General features: G+C 41.3%; 1 protein-coding gene across 2 annotated transcripts in view; it reads right to left on the reverse strand.

Moving 5' to 3' along the window:
• Positions 1–26913, reverse strand: part of nav2a (neuron navigator 2a) — a 61381-nt gene that overhangs the window by 21261 nt on the left and 13207 nt on the right. Inside the window, exons 5-12 of one of the 2 annotated variants that reach the window (XM_062437846.1) lie at positions 13785–13914; positions 10997–11312; positions 9512–10235; positions 7977–8196; positions 5826–6112; positions 3411–3455; positions 2711–2871; positions 2177–2350 (exon numbers count right to left, since the gene is read on the reverse strand). In XM_062437846.1, the coding sequence (XP_062293830.1) occupies positions 2177–2350; positions 2711–2871; positions 3411–3455; positions 5826–6112; positions 7977–8196; positions 9512–10235; positions 10997–11312; positions 13785–13914 (2057 nt within the window). The remainder of the gene's footprint in view (positions 1–2176; positions 2351–2710; positions 2872–3410; positions 3456–5825; positions 6113–7976; positions 8197–9511; positions 10236–10996; positions 11313–13784; positions 13915–26913) is intronic. The other variant, XM_062438113.1, reaches the window with a different exon arrangement.

Below are 26913 nucleotides of genomic sequence, written 5' to 3' on the forward strand. Positions count from 1 at the left end.
CTACTTTCATCTCAAAGAAATTAGTCTGAAGAATCAGTAAATCTCTAATGGAAAATGTGGTTTCTACAGACATAAGAACACGGTGAGCATGTACAAAGGTGAGTGGGAGGGAGGGTGTGTGTGTGTGTGTGTGAGGGGAGGGGTGAGGTGACAGAGTGTAGTGGTGTTGCTCTCAAACAGGTCAGGTCCGACAAAGTGTTGGGTGGATGATGTGACTTTTGTCCTGTCAATCTAACAACGGTCAGGTAATTCTACACTTCGGTGACATTCACATGTACACACAAACCTCACGTCTTCGCACACACACACACACACACACACACACACCGCAAACCAGCACACAAACACAAAGAGAGAGAAAGTAATATTGCAGGTTTCTTGTGTGTCATCACCTCTCTCTCACGCCTCTAACTGTGATCCCTGTAATTATCTCCTGTTAAAGTGAAAGGGATTCAGTGAGCTGGGAAAGAGAGTAGACATATGCAAGTATGCTGGAGGGGGGGGGGGGCACATTTATAACAAGTTATTGTCTGTGTTCATGTACCTTCACAATGCCAGGCAACACTCAACAGGCATGTGCTTGAGACAGATGTCATTTAAGGTAGCTGGTACAATAGATCATTGACAGCTCTATCATTCTCTTAGGTAACAAAATGAAGCATCATATACATGATTAGGCAAGTGCATTGCACTGAGTCTTTGCTGCAAAATGGAACACTAGAAAAACATGGCTGCTTTCCATAAAAATATAACTTAAATCTGTTTTGAAATACATTTAAGATCAAATAGTCACATATCATCTTAAATAGATTAAAGAGGTGGTAAGAAATGTAATCATCTAAACAATTATTGTTCAATTCATTCGAAGATAAGAGTTTTAAGTGTGTTTCTTTTTTTGTATTTTCTCCAAATATGAACTGAAAAAAGCAATACATAACAGCATCAATATCAAAACTGCACAAAAGAGTATTTCTGAGATTTTGCAGTTTGTATTTCTTGCTTCTGATAATGTGGTTGTGTTTTTTTTTCTTCTTTTGGATATGAATGACCTTTTTATGGTCTCATACTATTCATATTGAATTCCCTCAGCGACTTGAAACTGTTTTTTATTACAGAGTTTTATACTAAAGAACGCAACATGTGCCAAAATGCTGATGTACAGAACCAGGTTCACATCTGGTCAAGTTGAACTGATTCTCAGAGGATGTTTTTTTTTCTTTTTTCTTCACAATCTGGGCTTTGTTGGAGTTTGGAGTTGGAGTGTGAATTTACAAGGTTTCTTAAAGGACTCGCACACAGCTGATCCCTAGAGGGCGTTTACAAAACCAGTTTAAGTGTCAGTGGATTTGATATTCAGCTCTTTGTGTGTCGCTCATGTTGCCCTCTTTCCACTATTTATCCCTCCTTCTTTCACTTGTAGGCTGCAGGACTTTGCAGCATTGTGTCTTTCTCAACTGTCAGGTGTGTAATCAGTAATCAGTAACGTGAAGTTCATCTGAGAGGTATTCAGCTTACTTTCATTGACCTTAGAAGAGGGAGTGTTTTCAACCGTTTTCAACCATTGACTACCAAGTCACATGGTGTTACCGACAACTGAGACTTGCTTGGTTGCATTGTTTATGGTCATTGTATGTTGTTTACAGAACTGCAAGTTCACTGGCAACTGTGTGTGTGTCTTTTTTTTAACATTATTGAAAAGTTTAAGGCTGGAGTTTGTTCCTCTGAATCAAAGCGCAGTGTTTCCATGGCTCGGAGGATTGAGCAGACTCCAGCGGAGCAACCTCGTCTCAGCAGAGAGTCTGCCTGCTGGTGGGAAAAGCACGGCTGGGTACTTTTCCCAATAAACAAGCTTATGAAAAAAACAAAGCCGAACCAAAGCAGATTATGGATTTCTAAGGGGATAGAGGGCTTTTCTTAGAGGAGCAGTTGTAATCCTCCCTAATGTTCTATAAACAAATGGAATAATAATTCTTTTGGCACAGGGATATGGAATAAGGAAAGGGAGGGTTCACTCATACAAAGATGGAGGTATTAAAGTCTTCAAAAAGGATTACACCTAATTACCGATTTCACCAAATGGCTGTGGAAAATAGGGCTAGGACTCACACAGAGTCAATGAATATTCACTACACTTGTCTTATATCCGTCCATCCATCCTTCTCTTGTCTCCTCTTACCTTCCTCAAAGCCGTCCCTGAAGGAGCCCGATCGGCTCATGGTGCGAGTCTTCTCATCGAGCGACATGCAGGAGTTTCTCAGGCGGTTGTCTCCATCAAAGGTGTCCTGATTGGTCAGGCTGTTGTTACGCATACTGGCGAGGTTGATCTGAGCTGCTGAAGTCGGGCTGGACGCTGTGAAAATGATACAGGAAATTAAAAAATGTCTTATTTATTGATTCATCTGATTGTTTGGTTTATAAGATGTCAGAAAACTGTTTTGAAAAATGGCCATCGAGGCAAAGTTTAAAAAAAAATCATCACATTTTGGAGGAGGAAACTGGAGAATGTGCAGCATTTCATCTGATAAACGACTTAACTGATATTTTACTCTATATTTAACGATTTGACCAATCATTTTATTACTATAATGATATGACTACAGTCACATTACAGTTGATGCAATGAGTTTTAAAACTTGTGAATAAACTTGAGTTCAAAACAAATGAATCCCAAGTAAATAAACGTGGAGTGCTGGGTTTTGGTGGTTCATACCAAGCTGTCCAAAGTTGAAGCGGGTGCCAGAGGGGGAGGTGAGGCTGGAGCCGGGGGAGAACGGGGAGTTACCGACTGATTCCTGCAGCCCGCTTGTGGAGTGGGAGCGGAGCCAATCACGGCTCTCCTCGTGACTTCGCAGCTGAGGGGACGGGCCATACCTACAGGAAGTCAAAGAGAAAGTTAGCGATGCAGTGAGGACTCAAATACAGTATGATTTCTGTATTTTTTACAGAAGAAGATTAATTCTGAATTCAGATTTCTATGATTGTCACAATGAGTGGATTTTTTTTTTCTTTTAAGCAGTCAGATTAGTAGCCGGGATCATCAGATGAATCAGAAGCTGAAACAAGGAATTACAACAACGTGAACATAGCCCGATTCTCAGCTGTGAGCAACATAAACTTGAAGGGGAAAAAGCAGAAAAGAAGCCAAAGAAAATTTGACCCCCAAAAATCAAGCCAGCTACAGTATGACACAGTGACAGCTCTGTACGATGACAAAGTGACATGCCTCCTCACAGAAGCACAACGACGACAACACAGGTGCCAAACATACACGTCAAAAGCTTTTTTTTATTTATTTTTTTTAAGCGTGAGCACAAGCCTCGAAGAGTGAATGTAGACGTAGAAACAAAAGACAAAACATTTTGGTGAACCAGTGTGTGCAAAAGCGCAACGGCAGGAAGTGAAGTCAGTACCTGAGTCCCTTCTTAGGCAGAGTGTTTCTACCACAGTGTGGCCCGCTGTGGGAGAGAAACACTTCAGATGGGGAAAGCAAAGGAAACAAGGAGGCAAGGGAACATGTGGCTGTATCTCTTAACAACTACCTATTCATATTTTCAACTTGCAACAATGTTTTTCTCATCAATACTACTCATCTACTGCAAAAAACTTCCATCTTGCAAAGTATTGTTTGTCTTTTTCTGAGTGGTGAAATTTAGTTTTCTTCAACTTTTTTGATACCAGAAAATGCTTTTAAGCTCAGTAAACAACATTTCTTAAGATGGATATTTTTACAATGTAAATTCAACAAAGAGCATCCTACTCTAGCCTGTTGGGTAAATGTGAACATATAACTCTACCACCAGGTGGCAGTATTTAAACAGTCATCACAGGCTACAGCGAACCACTAAACAAAAACAGAGAAGCTGCCAACATCCACACAGACAACCACACATTTACGGTCTCACAAATTTCCATTCATACAGGAGCTCTAGGTCCTAAAAATAACCACAAACTACCACACAGAGCTGCACACTTCCACAGAATAATCACAGGACACAATGAGCTACCACACAGAGCTACTCTCTGTGGTTGTTGGTGGCGCTCTCTGTGTGGCAGCAGGTGGTGTTTTTCGTAGGAACCTCCACAGCTGTCTCACCAGAAGCCTAACACTGCACACAGGTACATTTACCTGTCCTGTTTCCGAGGTAGCGTGTTTCGGCTGAATATAGGGCTAGCGGTAGGAGAGGAGAGGGGACTGATGGAGACAGGAAGGAAAACGCACAACAGACACAGAGAAAGAAAGTTTTAGAGAATAAAGTAGATGAAGAAATCCTTTTCAGCACAGAGGTCAACTGCAAGATACTTCAACGACGAAGTTAATAAGGGAGCTGAGTGAGGAGGGTGATGTCATAGCCTCAAAGCTTCGTCTCCAGATGCTATAATGTTTCCTCTGAGACATTCCTGTCACATTACACAGTCAACCTGTCAGGGTGGAATCTGCTACAATGACCACAATTACTGCATAATCGACCGAGGACGCCATGGGATTTTGTTTTTTTTCTGTTTGAGTGCAGAGAGAATACAAACAAGAAACGACACCTCGCTGCGTCACAATCCTGGTTCCTTTAAAAGGAATTAATATCAGAAGTGAGAGGTGCTGGACGAAGTGCTTAGATCCTTTACTCAAATAAAAGTATCAATGTGTACATAAATAAAAGTACATATGTTTTATCAGCAAAATATACCAAAAAGTAATAGTACTTGCAAAATTACCTCTTTTAAAGCATTATGTACATTATGTTGTATTATTATTCCTGATGCATTCATGTGCATTAATCTTGTTTCATCTGTAACAAGGGATTATATATGTATATTTTCTATGCCTTTAATGGACAGTGACAGTTTAGAGGTGACAGAAAACGAGGGGAGAAAGAGAAAAGGAATGAAATAAGGTCTGCTGCCGGAATCGAACTGCCGGCATTGCGGTAATGTGGCACGCATCTTAACCAGTAGGCTTGATTAGTACACTTTGGGATCCCATTTTTCTAAATGTATCAAGGGTTTTGTATGTTAAATCCTAACCTGCAAAGTAGCTGGCAAAGTGAAAAAGCACAACATTCGTCATTATATTACAATGAAGTAGAACGATTAAAGCAACACTATGTAACTTCTGAAATATAGCAATATAGCATTCATTCTTTCTTTCATTCATTCTAGCATTCCAAAGCAGCTCGGGGGTTTACAGCCTTACCTGGTCTGTATGACCAGTGGCCTATAGTGGCTAATAATGTTAGAACAATATATAGAAATAACTATGTAACAAACATTAGTGACGTTTTTTCCCTGACTGCATGACTCTTCTCTACTAGCACTATTATTACACTACATTTTAGCATTTTTCATGATCCTGCTACTGTAACAGAAGTTACAAAGGATTGCTTTAATTGGCATAAAATGAAAATATTCAAGAAAGGTATGATTTTGGAAAATTTGTGCTCAAGAAGACGATTCTGGTTTATTACAACTTATGTCTTATTTATCTTGATTTGTTCTCTACCTTAGTGAATACAAAGTTACTATTATAGTTATTGAAATTCTGAAAAATAGATCAAAGTTGTAATAAACCAGAGTTATACTTAAAGTGCTGTACTTGGCTGAACATACTCTTACAACAAGGTGCAAACCAGTGTGAGCATCATTACGAGTCCATCATTTTTAAACAAGTCCTGTAAATCCTCCTCATATACCACATGGATGAGGGCAAGATGTAACATTAGAGAACAGATGACAGATTTTGAGTTCTTCAGGAAAAGGAAACACATTTTTCTAAAAATAAACACAAAGACAATCTCAAGTTTGTCACTCTTGTCTCTCCTGTGTGACCTCACCTTTCGGACATGCCAGTCTTGACGCTGCCGGTACGACCCAGGGCGGACAGGGTGTCCTCCCTGTGGGTCCCATGAACGCCGCCTCCTCCGGCGCTGCTCAGGCTCATGTCGATGGACTCGCTGCTGGTGTGCATGCTGCTTACGGAAGGGTAGCCCATGCTGCTCGCCCCGCCGTGCCCACCCAGCGTGCTTTCCCTGCTTTGGACGGAGGAGCCACTGAAGGTGGTGCCCCACGTCAGACTGTTGGAGGGTCCGGTGGAGGAGTAGACAGAGCCGGGACTGGAGGCCTGTGGAGGGGCAGAGAAGAAGTTATAGTTTTAAACATCAGTGGTAGCCTATCATTTGACAGCAATTTTCATCATTGATTAATTGCTCAAGTCAAATATCGAATGTACTGCTTTTCTCTGTTTTGATATCTTTGGTTTCTGGACTTTTGGTCCATCTAAACAATAAATTTGAAGATGCCATGTTGGGCCATCTGTCTAAACTGGCTCCTGACGTCTGAGGAGTGTGTGATTAATAAAAAAAGCATTAATAAATGAATGAGTAATGATCAACAACAATCATTTGTTACAGTCATCCGATCCCTAGCCAGTTATCTTTTTAATCATATTTGGTCTATATGCTATAAAACAATAGACTGCCTTCTGTTTGTAAAGACATGATTGGTCTACTTGCTACAATGCCCCATGTTTCACCTTGTGATTCATAACTGATCTGATAAAATGTTATGAATCATGTGAGAACACGACAGAGTGATCGTGACTGAGCATGCTCACAAACATCTTCTCCATTACAGTGAGTGCAGCATGTAGCCGTCAGTTATTGAAACACTGCTCGTCTGTTCACAGGGAACACGCTCATTAGTAGCTTGAGGAATCTGCCGTGTTTGGTGCATTAGTCAGGTGAGAACAAAATCCTCCTTGTGTCCCCGCCAAAGACGTCATTAACTCTGTAAACACCTCCCGACATCCTCAACACATATACACTTAATCATCTCTAAGCTAACAGGTAAACATGATTATTTTTAATCCTAAATCCAAACGTAATTCTCTTTCTCGACAATTGCGTTGAGTTGAGTCACAGTCGACCATAAGCCTTATTGCTTAAGTGTGAAAATGACGGTTGACAGTAGCTCTAAAGTTAAATGGTAAAATAACCCAATATAACAGATAGCTAATTTAGTCAGTTCTGTGGAGCAAAACAGAACAATACATGTATTGTAGTCTGCAGTCTGCAGCCATGCTAGTTACTCAGTGAGGTTGTAATTTAGCAGAGAGGTGCTTTGAGCTAAATGCTTACGTCAGCGATACTAACATGGTGATGTTTAACAGGTGTTGGTATTTGCCATAGCTGTCATCTTAGCTTAACATGCTAACATTTTCTAATAAGCATTAAACAAAAAGCAGTCATGAAATAAAAATACAAAATGTTGATTTGGTGATGCAAGAAGAAAAGTTAAAGGATCACGAAAGTGGGAACATGAATATCAGGACTAAGTTTAATGGCAGTCCATCCAATACAATTACAGAACCACAATTTTCAGCCTCTTGGTGGCACCTTGAGACATTAGTATTTCGTCATAATGGCAATCTACCGTATAATTGTTGAACATTTTCAGTTAGGACCAAATTGGCCAACTGACAGGCCAAATGTGTGATCCCTAGAGCCACGTCACTCATCTCACGCTCAACTGAATTGAATGCAACTTAAAAATACACCCAAAAAAAAACCAACATTTAAATGCTTTCCTTCTTTTCACAGTAAGTAGTGGGTGGTGGGCAGTTGGAGAATGAGTACAGCTAAAAATAGCAGCATAACTAATGAATAAGTGGCTGCTCCTGTGACACTGTTCTGACAACAAAACCGGCTACTTCTGAAGAAATGACATTTCATTTTTAAGATTTATGAGACAAAAAAAACCCCCAAGAATAAACAAAACACAAAAATAGCAGTTAGCCATCCCTCCAAATTGTGCACGCTCAAGATTGATCAGACAACTACTGCCACAAAGTATACTGTATGGCTACCACAAAGAATCAAAGTCAGTCTTTCTGGAGCTGGTGGATGATTTAAATATCTAAGTTAATGTCTCATCATTTATAGATTAAACTGACACAGATGCATTGTCTCCAATCTTGTTCTGCTCACCTGCTCGCTGCCCAGCGTTCCCATCCCCGATCCCAGCGCTCTGCCCCCAAACAGGGGGCTGCTGGTCTCGCTGTCCACGCCTCCAAGCCCTGCGTCAGGGGACTCCAGCACTGTGGTCACATGATTCATAGTAGCGTGGGGGTTGGAGATAACAGTGGAGTTCTTCATGTTTTCAGCTGTGGTGACTGGAGCCTGTTTGCTGGGCTTCCCACCAAACAACCTGCAGTAAATCAAGGACAGAGAAAAAAAGATGAAGTGGGGCTAAAATACACATACAAGAGCAGGAATAAAGGGTGTAATCGAATATCCAGTATCACAAATTTCCCAGATTGTAATAGCTCATATAAAGAAGAAAAAGAGGCTAAATGTTAAGATTGGAGATATTTGAATTTGTCTTACATTTATTACTGTTTACAACTGCATTTTGTTGTGCATGTATAATCATCTCCTTTAATACCTAATTGCTGAAATTGCTTGAATTTATCTTCTATATGCATAAATGTAAAGTGATGCCTGATTGTATGAGACAAAAGGTCAATCTTATTTATATATTGCCAAATGACAACAAACGTTATCTCTAGGCACTTTGCACATAGGGCAGGTCTAGACTGTCCTCTTTAATATGACGACATGAGTCTTCACAGTGATTATTAACACAATATTTAACAACAAATATAACTATTATACAGTTGTTTAAATAACTAATCAGGCTTAAGGTGAGTTTTACAGAGGTACTTGCACTAACAGGACAAAAACACCACTGTTATTCTGTCTTTCCTCTACATGAAACAAAGTAGGCAGTTGCAGGCCTGCAGCCAGGAAAGGTAGAGTCAGCACTCAGATCTGAGTCAAGGCCAACACACACACACAAAACCACACACACAGAGAGAGAGAAAGAGAGAGAGAGAGACACACACAGACACAGAACTCTCTCCTGGTTCTCTGCTAATCTTGGGTTAGAGTTAAATGGCAGTCTGTGATGACTGGAGCCGTGGTGGGCAATAATAGCAGCACCGAGCGTCTTTGAAGAGTTATCACTCCCTCACATTAATGAGGGCAGAGCGCTGAGGTAAGACTCCCATTACCCCGCACCACACCCTCCCCCCCGCACCACCAAGGCTGAGGCTTGGCAGCTGAGCTCAAGGCCTGCCTTTCACAATGGCCTGATTTAACCTCGCTGAGACTATGTATGTGTGTGTGTGTGCGCGCATGAAAACAAGTCCACACGTGTAATCCTCACTCACCATTGCTTATCATTTACTGAGACTGCATGATTACTGTCTTTTAAAATGGTCTTCTGTAACTGAGTGTGTGTGCGTATGTTTGTGTGTGCATGTGTGTGAATGTGTGTGTGTGTGAGCACTGTATGTGGGTAAATTCAAGCCTGTACAAGAGGGCCCCAGTCAGTTTGGCTCATCCGTTAGCCGTCAGTATGTCGGCAGGATTACTGACAATACAATTGATGTTCTGTGTGTGTGAGTGTATGTTTGTGTGTGTGTGTGTGTGTGTGTGTGTGTGTGTGTGTGTGTGCTCACCTGCGTAGTGTAGGTGAAGAAACCTGCTGTCTTCCTGTCAGAGGAACAGTCGCGGCTCCTCCACTCTGCAGCACAACTCCAGTCCTGAGGGTATCAATATCAGAGACGCCCTTCTCCCGGTCCGTCTGATTGGCCAGCAGGCCTGCTGAGCCGTTGGCCTTGGTGAGGCTGATTGAGTTTTTCCCGTGTGATGTCACAGAGAGCACGGCAGCCTCAATGCTGCTGGTGGAAGAACGGTTTCCATTGCGGGCGGCTGCTCCTGAGCGACTGGGTCTCGGTAGGCTACGGTACTGAAGGGTTGAGCGAGCACTCGCGGGGAGGAAGCCGTCATCATGGTGACTCAGTGCCGACCCTCCATCGTGCCCACCGGCCTTCAGTCCTCCTGCTAGTGAGCGTGCCCCAGATTTAGGCATCTTCCCCAAGGTGGCTGAGCCACTGGTAATGGTAGCACCACTGGCAGTAACCATGGTTACCATCCCATGGCCCTGCTTCTTGAAGCCAAATGTACTAGTTGGGGTGCGGGATGTGTGTGAGTGCGTATGGGAGTGGGGTTCTGAGAGAGTGTGCGTGAGGGCGTTTGTGGTTGGTGTGCGGCTGGAGGAGATAGATTGTTTCTTTGCCTCATCGCCGCTGCTGCGTCCCGCGTCTGAGGGCGAGCGGTGAATACCATTAGGACGAGGAGACAGACGTCCTTTTTCTGACACTTTGACATCATCTGTCTTACCTGCAGGACACACAGCAGCAAGGATATGTTACATAAACTAACACACAGACCACTGATAGCAGAATTTGAGATAAAGAAGTTACATTTCAAAACTGTTAACTTTTCTAAAGCTTGTAGAATGAACCTTGATTTGTTAAGCCCAAAGATGGCAGCATCTCAGGCTGTAAAATACTAAAGTTATCCTTCAATGAGGTGAAAAGGTCCTGCCTTTTTCCCTATGAAGTACATTAAAGACAAGCAAACTCTATTCACTGCACTTTCGTAACTGTCTTCTTTCACTCCACGGAGCAATTTCATAATCAGATAACAATTCAGGTGGTATCCCCAGATGATTTCAGTTTCCTGAACTAAGAAGAAACACAATCCTGGAATGAATACTCTCTTCATTGTTTCACAAACTCTTTGGCAGTGTTGCCTCTGTAGAACAGAGTCATAATGCAGTCAATCTGTACTGTACAACTGATCTGTGTCCAAAGACGTTTCACCTACTGATCTGCTGCTCAAAACACTGATGGAGCTGATGTTGCAAGGTGTTACTAAATTATGTGCAAACTCTATTTCTGATTGACATGTACTTCTACTTATCTGTGTCTGTGTCTCCTGAATTTTTGCATATAATTTGTAGAATTTCAGATGTGAGAAAATAAGTTGAAAAATTGAACTATTTTTAATGATTTTATTATGTTATGTTATTTTATTCTTCATTTTGTAGTTTGTTCACTAACTAATGTGCAGTTACTAATGCAGACAGACGTTGTTACCTGAACTGTGGGTCTTGAGGCCGACGGAGCCGGTGGAGCCTGAGCTACTGGTGCTTTTGGTCCGGGGGGACGTCACCCCAACCTGAGTGGTCATGCCTCTCCTCCAGGATCCGGTGTGAGACACAGAAGGGGTCTTCCTCCCCGAGCCGCCCTTATCAGACTCATCTGAGATGTCAGAGGGGTTTCGGCGGCTCCACTTGGAGCCCGTCTCCATCCTGACCCCGCTGTCTGACCCGTCTGGCCTCTTCACCTCGTCTCCTGACCAGGCCTGGTGCACCGCTGTGGAGGCCGAATGCTTCTCTGCATCCGTCACAGGCTGAGAACACACACGCACACACACGCACACACATGGTATGTCAGATTTATTACTGCTCAACAGAGCATCTTTTATATTGCCAAGTGCCCCTAAAGCACTCCCACATTTTATAACTACGATCATGCCAGATAATCCTGCCAGCATTCACCATCATCACCTACGCAGTTTGTCAGACAGTTGGACTGCTTTGGTGGATTGAGCAAGAAGGGTTAGCTAAAACGTGAGAGAAACATTTTTGCAGCTGTTTTTGAGAGAGATAAAAGGACTTTAACTTGAAGTCAAATCTCGAGTCTGTGAGAGCAAGTTTCAAGTCCAGTCTTCATAAGCAAATGCATGTCTAGATGCAGGTCTTTCAGCTCCATTAAAATGACTATGAAATGATTATTTTCCTTTCAAAGCTGTGTTAACAGAGTTTTTACATAGTTAAGACAGAATCTTTATAAAAGGAAGATGACTAACAATTACGTATTCAAGCTGTGCATCTGTGCAAGGCCTGTCTGATAATGTGTTGTTTTTTTAACAGTTGGAGACTGTGAGACTTACTGTACATAGTTTTAAAGTCTCATGTAAAGTCAAGTCTTAAGGGAAGTCCGTCCTGCGCAGCATTTCTTTCAACTTTAAGTCTATAACTTAGCTAGTTCGCCATAGCCTTTATTTAACTAACACAGTAAATTACAGCTGTTGGAGGAATGACAGATGCTTTTAAGTTGCTTCTGCAGTTGCCAAGGCAACACTACAAAAATGCAGCGGGCTGCGACTCACAGACCTTTGAAAACACACAGTCCGGCCAATGTGTGTTATTACCAGAGGAAAGATGAGGCAGACTGTATTAACCAGCAGTGTGTCAGAGCTGCAGAGAGAAAAAGGCTCCTTTGTGCCCTCCTTTGTTTTTTCTTCAGCACCTCGACCTCTGCAGCAATAACAGATGCGCGTCACTTTGTGACTTGCTCCACTTCAGCTCCAATATAGTGTCTGTGTATTAGTGTGCTATACATGTGAGTCAAATGACAATATTATCGTCTCACCGGTCACTTTTCTGAACTATAGTGGCTTTTAATCAGTGTTTAATGATTTTAGGTCAATGTCAACATCAGCTTTAGCATTGTGAGTTCACGGCTGTGCTAACTAATGTATGTAGTCTCACGTTCTCCTCTGAATGCAGAGGAATGCTGGGACAGACTGTGTTCGGGAAATGAGCCAAGTGGAGGGAACGCGACGCATAGTACCGTAGGAGGAATACTGCTACATCAGTTAACCATTGTCCATATCTAATTTACATTTTCTCGCCCACACAATGCCATGTCAAATCTGAATACTTAACATCTGTAATTTTTTTTTAAAGTATTTTAAATAAATTTGCAGACCTAAATTGAGGTTACCTGTGGCCCAAGATAACTCAACTTTGACATGGGAATTCAAGTATAAGCGATTGTCATGACAAAACTGCTGGTAGAAAAGATGGTGAATTTTTTTGCATTTTAATAAAATGTTCATCAATGAGGAAAGTGAAGCCTAAACATTTATTTTAAATGTGTCACAGTTTCATTCAAATTGTCTGTTTTTATGAAGACTATCAACATGGTTCCACTTAAAAAAATAAGCTAAAAATGCTTTAAAAAAAGTTATGAATGTGACAATATGTGTTGTTCTTTTGAGGGATTTATTGTGTCATGTGTGTGTACCTTAACATCTGTAAAATGACTTTTGTTAACTTAGGAAAGACGCATGGTGGTAGAATTGACTGCGTCTAATTTGTTAGGAAGTCAGTGTTAAATGGTTAGTTTACGTGTTTTATTACCTTATGACTTCCCTTCTTTATATTAGTTACAGGACAACAAGGAGTTACAATATAAAAGCTGAAACTGTTTTTCCTTGAGTGATTATTTCATGGAGAGAATTACCATTCGTTTCATGTGAGTTTTGAGTGTTGAGTGATTCGCAGGAAGCAGATTGTTATAGTGTAGCTCTGATATTGACTCTCAACTAAACTAAACAATAAATCTTCATGTTTGGCTTCTTTTGAATGAGGAAAGTGACCGCTGATATCTGTGCTGACTGTGTGCACACCGAGGAGATGAGTTTCTGGCCATTTGTGTCCATTCATTAAATACCAATGCTTTTGAATTCCTTATTCAATCTACTTAGGTTTAGCTTGTAAGTGGGAAAAAGTAATACAAACCACAATATTTAAAAACTAAACCTGAAACACTGAAATTCAAAGAACTAAAAATCAGGTTTTACCAGATACATCACATATTTGCAAATTAGCAAGATGAAGACCTGAAGGTTAATTGCACTTCAGTAATTACAAAAAGAGGAAAACACAATTGATAACTCCTTCATTAGAAGGTGGAACTGGATGAAAAATGCAGCATGATGTCTGAACATTTGCTACAAATAAAAGTCTCTCATTATTCTTTATCATTATATGTGTTTTTGCATGTGTGTGTGTGTGTGTGTGTGTGATGTTACCTGTGTGTTGAGGCCCTTGCGCTGTGCTGCTGGGGTGTTGGCGTAGGAGGAGATGGAGGAGCTGGTGTTGATGTCATCTGTGTCGATGTTGTCGCTGATGCCACTGCTCACAGAGCTGCTGTCATCCCAGCTGGATATGCGCACAAAGACACACACACACAGAGCAGAGGACAGAGAGGCTCACTTTAAAACTCTGTAAATAATAAATCTTCCAGAGCGGAGCGGATGAGAGAGTTCAAGTCAGCTATTCAGGAACATGTGTCATTATTCTTAATACGCACTGGAGGCACAGCAGCAGTGAGCTGTGATGCTTCTTGTATTATGAACACAAGAAGTCCTCTGCATCAGACACCACTGATTATATAATACTTCTTTTTATGATAAATATATAAGAAATTAATCTATCATCTTGTGTGTTGCAAAATTGCAAGTTTGAAAAATAAAATGGATCCGGTGCCTCGGACTGCCTGGTGCTGCTTCCCACTTCCTTTCTTCTCTACCCTAAGTGACTTCCAGCTTGGGCACACACACACACGCAAACACACAGACACACACACAAACAGGCTGAATGGGCTTGTCTATCATAAGAACAAAGGCTCACTGGAGGGGTGACATCATGGTGTGTTTGTGTGTGTGTGACTTGTTCACACAGACCCATCTGAACAGAGCAAACATCCCGGGAGTTAATGCTCGATATATTTATCTGTTTGGTAATGTGTGTGTATGTCTAAATGTGCGCGTGTGTGTGTGCGCACATGTGTGTGTGTTTGTTTTTGTGTGTGTGTGTGTGTGTATATCTGCTGGGAGCCTCTGGGGGGGACAGGAAGCTCGGCCAGTTGGCAAACATCACTCTGAAAGGACCAGAGGGGGGCTGATGGTGATGGTCAGTGCAGGGTTGGCTGCACCGGAGGACAGACATGCACAAACACACACACAAACACACGCGTGCACACACACACACACGTAGAAATGGTGCATTGAAGCTATTTGTATTTCTACAGTTGTCAAGAGACCGTTTAGTTAAGAGTAATGATACATAAAAACCAGAGTGCAGGTCTTTTTTGTGACGACGCAAACACACACACACACACACACACACACACACACACACACACACACACAGAGGACTTACAGCCTCACAGTCTCTTTCTTATCTCTTCAGTTGGCACACTGAGCATTCCTCTTTCCTTTCCAGCAGTTAACAAATCATTTTCATATTGCTTGTTTTATCTGACCAACCGTCCACAAACCACAGAGATTCACTTTAAAATATTACATTTTGAACCGTCTGTTAGAAAAGCTGCACATTTTCATGTTTTGGAGGTTTGAACCAGAAAACTTAACTAATCAACTAATCAACCGATCAATGAATCATTACAGAATGAATATAAGCACAAAAATATAACCATGAGGCTGTATATAATTTGAAATGTATGATACCAGTGTAAATACAAGACCTGATTATGAATACTGCTATGAAAACAAAACGTATTCACCCTCAGTTTGAGTAATATGAACATGTTCTTCTGTAAAATCCTTGTTTTTTCCCCCACAAAGTCCTCGATACCTGTCTGAATACAAGCAGCAAAACAAGAACTTTGTTTTTTCTTTTCTATAAATCAGTAAACATCTGAAGTAAAGCCAGTGCATCTTGGAAGTTTTTGATATTTGATGCTTCCACACAGTGCACTCCACCTGCAAAAAAGTGAGCCCTAAATATCAGCTCCTGTTTTGTCTTTGATCATTCCAGCTTTGATTTTTCAAACAAAGTACCAAACCAATGCAGTACTCTTCAGCAGCCAACTCTTTCCCACCAGCTCATGAACGCGGCATTATAATTATGGCTTAAAAAATCTAAACAAAACAAAGAATGTTCAATGGCAGAAATCCCAGATTCAGATCACCACCAAAATCTAATCGACTGGTCCTTGGCACGGTCTGTCAGCCAGATCTCGAGCCAAACACTGTGCGTTTCTTGCTTTTTGAGACACCTTGCAGAGAAAGAGTGAAAACACAACTTCCAGCTGGACTCTCCTGCAGAATAAATCAAACAGCAGCAGAGCGCAGATTCACAGAGCAGAGTTTTAGTGTTGAAAGCATCCATGGTGCAGACGGCCTGAGAGGTGCTGAGGGGTGACCACAGCCGTCTCAACTGGTTCACACAGCCACAGGGGAAAGTCCCACACAGGCGCACACACACACAGGCACAAAGGCAAAAAAGAAAATGAAGATATGTGGACAGACATGAAAAAGCAACTCACAATTATCTCAGCACTTCCTGAATGCGGATGAAATCAAAGTCATCATTACTAGAATGACAGAAGTTTCCTTTACACACTTGCACACCCACACACACACACTTATGCATCTACCTGGTCAGGGTGCCTGGGTTGCCGTGGGAACCAGAGCGCTGCGGGAAAATGCCAAGCTGGACAGAGAGCTTCATGACTCCATGCCGCTGAGAGAGTTCACACAGCCAAACCTCTCCCGCTCCCTCTCTGTCTGACTCTCTCTCTCTCTCACTCTCTTTCTCTCTGAGCTTTCTCAGTGTCTCTCGCCCTCTCTCTCTCTCGCCTTGGCTGCGTTCCTAGATTGAGCTTCTTTGTCACTCGTTGCACTGATGCTTCATCCCTCGGGCACTGTTCGTGTCTCTCTCTGGACTAACAGAGAGGGAAAGAGACTGTGGGGAGAAAAGAGAAGGACCTGCCCTGCTGCTGGTAACATGAGCCTCCCCCGGGACTGTTAACCACTTCAGTGCTGCAGCCGCGCCACTTATAGAGCAAACCCGAACACACACAAAACACACCCTGAGCCCTAAATAAGCCACTTCAGCCTAACACGAGTCAGACGGCAACACAAGTCAAAGCCTCATGATCACAGGCAAACTCTCCGAACTGAAGGACAATCCTCATCCCACTGTTGCTTTGCTGTGTGTTTCCCAGCTATGGTTTATGTGTATCCTATGTGACCGTATGTCTGTGTGTCTCAGTGTGTGCAAGACTGCAATTTCCCAGACAGATCCACCCTGACTAGTTGACAAGCCAGTGCTAATTAGAGATCAGGCCAAGCGGCATGGCCCAGCCCACAGCCTCCTGCTGGCAAAGCAACCCGCCAGTTAACAACCACTGAGCCCTTTACGGCCAATCAGAGGAGACGGAGACATTAACCGCGAGCTGCCCCCGGGAGGAAGTGGTGCCAAACGTAGGCCGAAGATCATCTAATAGATCATCACTGTCCTTCCTTCTCTTCCCCTGAAAGGAGCCGGTCAACCAAAATCATAAAAAACACACTTTTTTTCTTCACTGTGACAGTATCAAGCCATGTAGAAAATGTGGGGAATTTGAGATGTCTGCCTCCACCACAATAAAAACAAGGAGTTAATTTTGTTTGTGATGGAAAAAGCATTTTAAAAAACTACGTTTAATTGAATTTTAGGTTTAGGTTTATTGAAAGCTTACTCTATTTTAAAACAAAACATATCAGACTATATCATGGAGAGCTCAATAAAAGACTTATTTCCATTGTTGTAGGTCATTTTACAGACTTTCAATGATCCAGCAAGATGAGGACAGGAGTTTAAAGCTGCAACGATTAGTCGATTGATTAGTTGCCAGCTATTAAATTAACCTGCTACTATTATGATAATTGATTAATCATTTCGAGTCAATTTTTAAGGATAAAATGTCCAGCTTCTCATATGTGAATATTCTCTGTAAACTAAATATATTTGGGTTGTGGACTGTTTGTCGGGACAAAAGAAGACATTTGAGGACCGTCAAATGTTTTTAGAGATGTCCCCAAGACAAAAGTGAACATAGAAAGTGAATCAAAGTCTAGACATGAATAAAATGTGTGATCTGTCTAATAACCATTGCTTTGCCTTTAACTTAAAGCTCAAAGGATTTGACCCATCCTTAATTAAAGAAGGCAACTTTTTCCATTCCATCGTCCCAGAATACAGAAAAGTCCTCATCCATTTTGGGTGACCTGACCCTTTAAAAAAAAGATGGAGTGTGCATTTAAAACTGTGTAAGCAAGCTTGTCATTCACCAGGATGACAGAAGACTTCAATCTAACTTTTTAAAGAGTCTAAAAGGCCAATAAACAAGTCACAGAGGAAAGTACTGGAGGAGGAAAAAGGGACCCAAATCAAGACATTCCAGAGAGGAACCTCGTCTCTCACCGGGTCCTTTTAGAGAGCTTTCTGCTTTCCCTAAGGGGTCAGAGTTCATAGGCCAAACCTTAAAGAGAAGAGCAGAGTGGAGGGAGGCAAGGGGACCAATGAAAAAAGAGGGCTCTCTTATGGGTCAGCCAATAAGATTTTCTAAAGTGTCCTGAGAAAAAGGCTGTGGTTGTGTTTGTTTAACTTTTCTTGTGTGTGTCCCTCGGGACTGCGGTCAGTTGGTCTGTTGGTTGGCGCTGCAGCACTGTAACCCCCCTCCTGAAAAAAAACCCCCCATCCGACCGTTCGACTTTGGCACATGCACACAGGATCTGTGCCGCAGAAATATACACACAGACATGTGGCCACAACAGAGCTGTGAAGCAGAAGTAAGGGGATTTCCTGTGTTTGAGGGGTGACTACTGGTCCTCACACTGCAGCTGGATCATATAACCCCGAAATCTCTGTCTCCATACACGCAGACAGACAGAGAGACAGACTCTGACTTAAAGCCCTCAGGGTTGGGGGTGGGGACAAAGATGACATCATGGACACGTTGACAGGTGAGGTGTGTGTACTTTGTGCAGATACAACATCAGGACTGAGAAGCGAGTGTCATGACTTCAGGCACAACATATCAGCAACATCAGAAACATGCAAATCACTGTATGTATTCCAATCAGGAAATATGATTTGCATACCGACACAATAGCATGAAAAACAAGTTTTTCCTCATAGGCCTGGGTCACAGTACCATGTCATCGACTCTTAATGGATCATATCTTCATAATTGGTGCTGGATACCATTTGAATTTTACAGATATCAAATGATACCAGACACGAAATCCTATATCAAATGTTTTATAAGTATAAATATTTAAGCAGTTGTACAAGTACTTTGCCTAATCCACAGTCTAAAATTGTCCAAATTTTGACATCAATCAGGAACTATCTGATCAAAGAAAGTATGTAGAAACAGATGTGCACAGATGTTTAATGCCATTTTTCGATTCTCTGCTACAGACACGTTTTAAGTATTGAGGATTGTTGGCATGTGATCATATCATGTTGTAAACACTGGACTGGCTTGCCTCAACGGAGCTGAGGGTTTAAGAACATACGCCAGAAGAAGAATATCATGTTGTCATTGCACAATATTGTGTTTCTGAGCAAGTTCCAATTAAAAATGAACAAAATGAGTCTTTTGTTTTACATATTCTTAAAAATGTTGTAATATTAGAAAGTTATATTACATAATTGTGCTGTAAAATGCTGTTTTTGAAATTCAAAATGACATCTTTCACTCACTTCATAACAGCACATATCTCTTGTAGCGCTATCTTCCAGCAGAACATATAGCCATTAAAACATGCTGCACATTAACAACGCTGTTTAGTGTGAAAACCTGAATGTCACATGCTCGGACAAGCACAAAAATTCACATGCAAATTAGACTAAGTTGTAAGTTGCAACCTGTAGGTTGTTTTGCCAGTTTTATGGCACGACAGATAGACGTAAAGATTCCTCATATCGGTATCTGTGCGTGCAGCTGCTCTTCCCCTCGGGCTTCAGAAAAATATATTTCACAGTTTGAAGGTTTTTAATAGAGGCAAGCTCCTGGCTATTTAGATATGAAGTATGATATGACCACATAATATCTTTATTACATGTGCTGGGCTAATTACATATAATGATGTTGATATTCTAAGAAGTGTTTTTTTTTTCACTACAGGAAAGCACTGCAAATCTACACTAAAGCAGCAGAGTTATCATTCCTTTCTTTAAAAAAAAATGACTACATTTAAAAAGACATTTTAAATCAAAATGACTTTACCAATTTGTTACATTTTGTTAGACAAACAACAGACACGAGTTAATGGATAGTGAGATGGTTACACAGGCAGTGAAGGAACCCGACACATTCCGGGCCGGAGCCCAGGAGTCGTGTGGTACGAAAATGACACAGCTGTCCCTGCACTGACGAGAAATGACAGGACTGGACTGGACAACACACTGAGGAATGTCTCTCTCTCTCTCTGCCTCTCTCTCTCCCATGTCTGGTCCTATTGTCTCCTGCTTTGGGAAAACATTTGCTATCTGCACTGAGAGAATTTATCAAAGCAGTTAGATCCCTCTGGCTGCCTCTCTTACACACAGATTTCCTTTGACTCGTCTCTTTCTCCCTCTGTTTGATGTGTAAATACACACTCCCTTATATCCGACCGACTGACCCGGATCCACAGTAAAAACACACCAAACTCTTCACACATGTGACACGCATCGCCGAACACACGCACACGACTTCACCACACTGCATCAAGTGGAATTTAAATGGCCGCTGATACAAACATAGGGAATTTCACACGTGTGTGGAGACAAACTACTTAAACACACAGTGCATACAAACCAACTTATTGACACCTCGATGCTAGAATGAAACACAAGTCTATATTGCCTGCTTCTACACCTGTGCTCCATAACAATTGCGGGACCCCTGAGGGTCAAATAAAAAATACTTCAATATTCAATATAACATAAAAGCAACATTTTCCCCAATGTGTCCTTTTATGCTCATCTGGTTTGAAATCTGCTTTAAAAGTGTCTCCAGATGACAGATGATGATCCGCTTTTAGGAAATAAAACATTTTCAGGAGTTCCCTCTTTTAATGTTGAGCCATTTTTCTCTGCCCTGTTTTTCCACAGATTGTTTTTGTTTGTTTCTTCTCTCTTTCTGAACTTAATTAACAGTTCAAAAATGTCCATTACATAAAAGTTTATTATTGTGAGTGGTTAGGTGGTTCCAGTATTTTTTAGAAAAAGAAAAATGTAGTTAACTCTTCTATATCATTAATGATACAATAACTGCCTATTAATAATGGAAAACTACTGACAGTTATTATTATCATCATTATTAACCTCTTTAACCCCAAAACACACACATTTGTGGGAATGTGAGTAAATGTATGCACAAGACATCTTGAATGTTTCCACTTGTTGGAATATGAAAAAAAAGTGGTTGTTAACAGGTTAAAATCATCTATTAAAATCAAGACATTTTCCAGAATGATTCCATTTGGGACGCATGGGGACAAAATTCTAGCAATATGTTAGTCTGCAGGCTGTTAGAGTCCGTGGCATAAAACCTCTTGCAGACTTCTGTCCCCGAGCCTTTCCTGCAGCTCACATGGTGAAACGTGGATAATCAACTTTATCCTGTTACTTTAAAGCTGCAACCTGCACGAACCTGCTGACTCCCTGACTTACCACCCGCACCCAACCTCACGGAAAATATCCGTCAGGGCAGATTAAAACTTACCCTGTGCTGAGCGCTCCACAAACCACTCACTGTAGATGAATTTAAGTCCAACATGTTTTGCTCTTTTGCTCTACTTTCTCCATCTACTGTTTCCTCCTGGCTGCCTGGTTCAGATTCCAGACTGGACCAGAGACATGGGACCGAGCCTCTGACCTCTGTGTTTCGCTTCAAAAACTGCTGGCGTGGTGGCTCAGTTGGCTCAGACTCATATACTTTGCAATCAAGATGTCCCTGCTTTTGAATCTGGTCTGCAGACTTTGTCACATATGAAGCTCTTTCTCTCTCTTCTTCTCTCAAGAAACCGGGACAAAAATGTCTGTAAACAAGCTCAAACTAAATAAAAAGGACAAAGATCAAGAGAGGACTGATGCTAGAGCTGCAAAAAGCACAATGTGTGTGTGAGAAAAAAGCCTTATTTACCTGAATGAGAGCCACACCCTCATCAGTGTGTGTATGTGTGTGTGTTTGTGTGTGTCCTAGGGCTAGACAGGGGTGCTTGTTAAAAGCCCCAGAGGGAGGGAAGATGGTCTGCTGATTCAGTATCTATGGCAACCAAAACATCATCCCTCTTAGGATTCAGTCTTTGTTTCTATCTTCTCATTAAAAAAAAGAAGCTCTAAATCTTTCTCCATCCTTTCTTTCTCCTTTTCTTTCTATGTAAATTAAGACCCTCGACCCTCTTTAACGCCATCTCCTCCTACATGCAATCAGGCAGCACATTCCCTGTTGTGCTGGAGAATTTCTTTAAACAAGACCTTTAGGGTTATTCCAGTCTTGTTCCAATACAAATCGACATGTTTTTTTAAAAGGTTTTCTACTAGTGAGTGTCTGTGTTGTGAAACAAGACAGAATAAAGTGGCACAGCATAATTCATTTGCTTGATTCAAGAAGTTTGGTGATGTAGTGACAACCAGCAGTGCTACTTGGCGAACCTCTGTCAGATTTTCTTCTAAAAATTGTACATTATTTCATTTAAATGTGTTCTTATAAGCTTTCAATGTGTGGGAAAAGCCCACACATTAGCAAACTTGCTAAGCTAACTGTCAGATACAACAAGCTTAGCTCTGTTGCTAATGGAGGAATAAATTTACAGTTTGTTTAACCACTGATCCCTGACTCCTACAGTAACTCTATGCATTCCTCATTTGTGGAGCATTTTATTCTTTGACAGAGGCTGATTAAAGAAAGATTGATGGTGCAGCTAATAAGCTATGACATTTCCCTCCATTTTGGACTTACCCCCTCTCTGTTCCTTCAAAGACCAGCACTGTCAAGACCACTCATTGTTGGTCAAAGGCACAGATTTACATGTTTAAGTTCACCAAAGTTGAACTCGACATGAAACATTTGGGCAGATTTATTCCACCCACTACATTCATCCTTTTCAAAATACTGGTGTGTCCAGCATGCTGCACTAAAAAATGGAAAATTACACTTGTTGTTGATTTGTGTGTCAGCACTGGCCAATTTTTTCACTTAAAAAAGTTGAAAAAGTACCCACTAAGAGACTCAAATGAGACATTTGCAGTGTATGTGGAACCGTGTTCTGCAGCAGCTGGGGTGTGTGGGTGTTTAAGAGCATGATTAACTTGGGAACATATTTGACCTGACAGCCTGTATTGAACGTCCACATCTTGGAGAGGACTGTGGGTCATACTGCCTCAGACTGCTCTCAGACGCCTCGCCAGTCTGGCTTTACACACACACACACACACACACACACACACACACACACACACACACACACACACACACACACACACACACACACCTCTGGGACGCAGCAGAACGCTCCTTTCAGCATGACCATGGCCGGGAGGCATTTACAGCATTTAGTATGCTGGGGGAGTCAAAGGCGATGTGAGAGTCTGGATATCTGCAGAAAAGTATTCGGTTGCATAAAGTGTTTTGTGAGTATAAGTGAGTGAGAGCAGTAGATAAGGAGAGAGCAGACAAAGGAGAGGAGTGGCTGTTCGTATCTCAGACCAAATGTTTAACATACTAACGAACTGAATGTGAGGTTGATAAATATAATTTTAAAAATCTTTCCGTTTCATGAAAAGACCAAAATTTGAGGTAACTTGCGTCAATCTGTAATGACTTACAGACGTCACTGCAATTCCTTTTCTTATCACCTGCTGCATTTTAACAGCAGTGCTTGTAAAGTTAAGTTTCTTACTTTTTTTTTTTTTTTGAGTTTGTGACTCACTGATGCTCAACTAGTACAAAAACATGGGCTGATCCTTTTTCACAAGGATGAATTAGTTTAATGCAGATGGATTATCATGGTCTGTTATCAACACAATAGCTTAGCTTTTTGGCTATAACTCAAGTTCAACATGACTAGCCTGCAGTGAATGCAAGCAAATGGAAAGCTACTGTCTATTTAAGCCCTGAAACTGTTACAAAATTCAACATCATCTCTAGTTTGTCCACAGAATGAAAATATATTACAATGCTGATGTGGCTGCACCCTTAAAAATAAGCTACTAGGCAATCTGAGGTATGAGGTTGATTGAATTTTCTCATTAAACAAAGACAATGAGTGTTGAGGTCATGTACAGTCTCATGTGTTATGTAGTCTTGTTGCCTCAGGGCAGCACTTACTTGAAAAATGGGTCATCTTGTCGTGTTGACAAAAGTAAAATAACGAGTAGTGTAATGTGTCACTTTTGCTGCTGAGTAATAATAAGTCATCTAATAACTTCAAATTAAATCATTAAATCATTTAATCAGTAACTTCTTACTATTTTCAAGTAACTTGTCTAACATTGGTGGGGAATACTAAACTACATCATTTTATAACAGTTTCTTAATTGTAGCAAAAATGAATCAGCAGGGAAAAAAAGAATATGTAATCTAGATGAAAACAATCAGGTCAGTTTATAAATTAGCATATAAACTTTTATGAAAGCACAGTTTCACCAAATCCATTCCAATCTGAACATTTTCCTGCAACAAAATGCGTAATCATTAGAAAAAAAGCACTTTCTGGGAACCATAGATAGTTTGGGTAAGTTCTTCCTTTGCCATGGTGCCAGTGATCCTGGTAACCCAACACTGACTCACCCTGCTCCCCTCTGCCATCATTAACCAAACACTCTTGGCATTCCAGACTGGAGCCACTGCCCAACGCACCACACACACACCAGACTGGGACACACACACACAAAGCTGATCAGGGCTAATGTTGGAGAGAAGTCTTGAAATAGCAGCTGATCAATCCTGACAGGTTGTCGCTATTTCTAAGCAGGACAAGACCAACCAAGAGCGGGTACAAGTGCATTTGTAGGGGTGGTGTGGGTTGGTGTAGGGGGGAGGGGGAGGTAAAAGTGCACATGAAGCTGTGTGTCTATGATTATCATACAAATAGACTCCTGGTTCTACAGGGAACAGGATCGCTGGTTCATGAAACGACAGGAAAAGAGGGAGGGGAGGGGGACCCATACAGCGATTATTATTACAGCGAAAGCCTGGGGCCAAACCACAACATTCACTCTGCTGAACAAGGGGAGCAGGTGGAGATAGGGGTTTTGAGAGGGCAGACAGAGAGACAGACAGGTAAAAGGGAGGGGAGAGACAGGTGGAGTGCCAGGTGTTGCTGGTTGCTTAGGAGAGAGTTGAGAGAGGAAGGTGAACCTCTCTCTCTTCTTCCACCTGAGGCCAACAGGGAACTTGGTCAAGTCCAGACAGGAGAGGTAACATACTGGGGATTGGAGCATGTGTGTGTTACAGTGAGTGCGCCTGTAAATGTGTGTGTATGTTCATGTGGTATATTTATATATGGTCTAAACAACTTCAGTTCTGTTGCAGGTGGGATTTAAGCCCACCTGAGAGAGAGAGAAAGAAGTAAGTGCAGACAGACTGTATTTCAGACAATGAACCCTTATCAAAGATTGATTGAAGTATTATCAACATCTGTCATGCGTACAGTTAAACAGTCATTCTACTTTATGCGGGTAGACAAAATAATGTGGACATGTATACAAGGCAATGTAAGCACTAAATGAGGAATGGACTGTAAAGGATAAGGCTGGCGATTTTCTATATATTTTTCTTATTGTCAACGAATCTCTTGAATTGACGTACTTACACATGCTCCACATTGCTGTGGCTTGCATCACCAATGAAATAACTTTAAAGTAATTTAGAACTGTCCGAATGGGTTTGTTCATGTTCATTGAGCCATGTGATGATAATCTACAGGAGCTCTGGAGGCCAAGATAGTAAATATCAAAATTAATGAAATGTGTCAACACAGGCGAGGGGTTGTTTGACTTAAAAAAATATGCATTGCCACGTCATTTTAAACCAATATATATATCAGTCTTTGGATACACACAGAGCAGGTTAACCTACAAACGAGCTACAAATATTGTAATTGGCAGTTGAAACATTTACTTTGGCAACTGAAGCAGTTCAAGTAATTAAAAACTTGTAATGCAAAGTCTCTGCCTTGAAGCTACATTGTCTATTGTGGAAGTTGAAAATGGAGGAAACAAAGACTGCTTAAACCTTAGGGAGCATTTCAATGTGTAAAAGCAGCAGCTGTGAAAGGCCTGTGTGAATGGGGACAGTTTTGTTTCGACCACAGGTACAAAGATTGAAATACGATCCGGAAATGCTTGTTTGAAAAATAGATAAAAAATACAAAAGTTTATAATGCAGCGTAATATGAGAAGAGATTTTACAGCTCTGTGACGTTATCACAGCAGCGATCGTTTTATCTTCTGCCTCGACAAAGAAGAGGTAAACAATTCACATTAAAGTTATCCAGCAGGATGTGGGCTTGAATGTGTCTGATTGGTTGACACAGTTTGTTGCCAGATGACGTTACATTGTGGTAAAAGTTAAACCAGGTTCAGTTGGTGTTTTTTTGGCAGAGCATCACTGAAATAAATAAAGTTTTTATATGTGGTATAATGTCTGAATACATAGTTAAAAGGCTTGTGGTTAAAGGTTTAGCGTCACAAAGGCAAAATGAAGCTAGTTTATTTAAGCAGCATCCTTTGAAAGAGCAGAGAAATCCAAAGCACTTCACAAAAGGGAATTAAATCTACAATTAAAATATAAAGAGAAGGGCAATGAACGGTATTAAGAGTGAGTGATAGCAGCTTAAGAGTTTTAAAAGGCACCTGCTGATAGGAAGTGTATCTGTCAAGTGGAACGCGCTAATTATACAAAGGGACATGAAATGATGCCAACAGAACAGCAGATGAGAAGGTTAACAAGACAAACCTGACAATCCTGTTGTTGGATATATCAGCTTGTAACCACTGCTCCTCTTTAACAATGAAGTGTCCGCCTTTAGCATACTGTGTGTCGTCAAGGATGTTTCAGGACATTACATGATTCACCTTCTTTCTTTTTTTTTTTGGTTGCACCTACAACTCAGCCTCAGAAGATTTTAGTCTCATTAGAGCACTTTGAGTGGTCAAAAGACTATAAAAAAGCACTATATAAGTAGGCTACAGTCCATTTAGCATGTTAGTTGTCTCGTGTTGAAGGTAATTGGCATTAAGCTGACGTGGCTAACCTGTACAACAGTGCTTGTCATTGTATGAAGATTACATGTGATCTGGTGTTTGAGTCGGTGTCTCAGTTTGAATCAAACAAACAAAACTGAGGACCAGATAAAGATATTATGTTTA

Source organism: Scomber scombrus, chromosome 1 (genome assembly GCF_963691925.1).
Source record: "Scomber scombrus chromosome 1, fScoSco1.1, whole genome shotgun sequence".
Lineage (NCBI taxonomy): Eukaryota > Metazoa > Chordata > Actinopteri > Scombriformes > Scombridae > Scomber > Scomber scombrus.